At 35.5% G+C, this 1,443-nt stretch overlaps 1 protein-coding gene across 1 annotated transcript in view; it reads right to left on the bottom strand.

Moving 5' to 3' along the window:
* Positions 1-227: 227 nt before the first annotated feature.
* LOC106867246 (RNA-binding protein 28) overlaps positions 228-1,443 on the bottom strand; it is a 4,383-nt gene continuing 3,167 nt past the window's right edge. Inside the window, exons 3-4 of the mRNA XM_014912059.2 lie at positions 1,148-1,387; positions 228-545 (exon numbers count right to left, since the gene is read on the bottom strand). Coding sequence (XP_014767545.1) covers positions 459-545; positions 1,148-1,387 — 327 coding nt within the window. The 3' untranslated portion in view covers positions 228-458. The remainder of the gene's footprint in view (positions 546-1,147; positions 1,388-1,443) is intronic.

Genomic DNA, 1,443 nt, shown 5'->3' with positions numbered 1-1,443 from the left:
ACTGAGTGCTTTTGCTTTGTAGCACTAGCATTAGTGAGGTCACTGAGTAACTTGCAAGAATGAAGAGACTAAAGGAGGCTTCGTGAACGAGAAAAGAATAGGAGCGAGAATGTGGATTTAGGTGTGGGGGGATGGATGACAGAGGGTGTGGTATTACAAAGAGAAACAGATTTATAGCTGTAAGAAGATAATGTGACTGAAAAGGAAAACAATAAGAAAATAGAACCTTGTATTGGTTTGGATAACAATGTCAGATTTTATTTGAATCAGTAATATTTAATAAGACATCATTTCAAGCGATATAAATCTGCATTTGAATTTGTTGGTGTTAAAAATGTTCTGTAGCTGAATGAGGGAAAAATCTCCTTCACTATGATGAAGATGATAACGTGATTGAACCACACACACTCAATGGTTTCTCACCATAAAAAGCAAAGACAGTGCAATCAATACATGGCCTATGACGACATGTTTAACATCTTCTTTTTGTATTTTGCAACCATTGAATCAAAGGTATCTGACAATGCTTTTCTTTTTTGTGGTTTCTGAAAAAGCAAGACAAACCAGTAATTAATGTGGAGGGATAGGTGCAAATGCAGAACAACATGAATTTGAGGTGTATGTACATTTGATATTCTAAGAGTTTTTTTACATTTTGAGCCAATGCTCTTCGACAGGAAAGAATAAGCAGAAATAAATAGAGAGAGAATGAAAGAAAAAAACGTGTTGAGTTCAGAAGTCTAACATGTGTGTGTTTCTTTGTGTCTGTGTTTGTTTCCCACCAACTAGTTGACAACCGGTGTTGGTATGTTTACATCCCTGTCAATTAGCAGTCCAGCAAAAAAGACTGATAAAATACTGTATTTTAATGTGTATAAGGAACCCCGTAATTTTTGAGGTTTAAAATTTGGAAAAACGGTTTTGTAAGGGATTATGCTATCCATGTACAAGAAACTCCCAGATTTTTTTTAACCTAATTTTTGACAAAAAACGGGTTCCTTATACATGTTAAAATACGGTAAGTACTAAAACTTACAAAAATTTAAGTACTGGGGTCAGTTCATTCGACTAAAATTCTTCAATGTGGTGCCCCAGCATGGCCACATTCTAATGACTGAAACAAGTAAAAGATAAAAATAACACGTACTTGACTCTGTTTTTGGTTGCTTTGGAATTCTCTGATCCTTTTCTCTTTAATCTTCCTCCCTGCTTTAGCGACAGGCAATCCTTTGTCTCTATGACGATTCTTTGGTCCCAAATGCGATGGCATTATTTTCTGTTTCTGTGATTTACCATGGAATCTCTCTCTTTTGGCACCGGCTGTTGGCTGCTGTCCCTTGTCTTTCTTGGAAAAAATGTCTTTCTTTTGCCTCTGTGATAAAACTTGCTGTTGTCACAAGGAAATAAGAACAAAAATAAATAAATCATAAATCATACATATCG

Source organism: Octopus bimaculoides, chromosome 2, assembly GCF_001194135.2.
Source record: "Octopus bimaculoides isolate UCB-OBI-ISO-001 chromosome 2, ASM119413v2, whole genome shotgun sequence".
NCBI classification, from domain to species: Eukaryota; Metazoa; Mollusca; class Cephalopoda; order Octopoda; family Octopodidae; genus Octopus; species Octopus bimaculoides.
The sequence above is the reverse complement of the archived record's forward strand: the minus strand, read 5'-3'. Positions and strand labels throughout refer to the sequence as shown.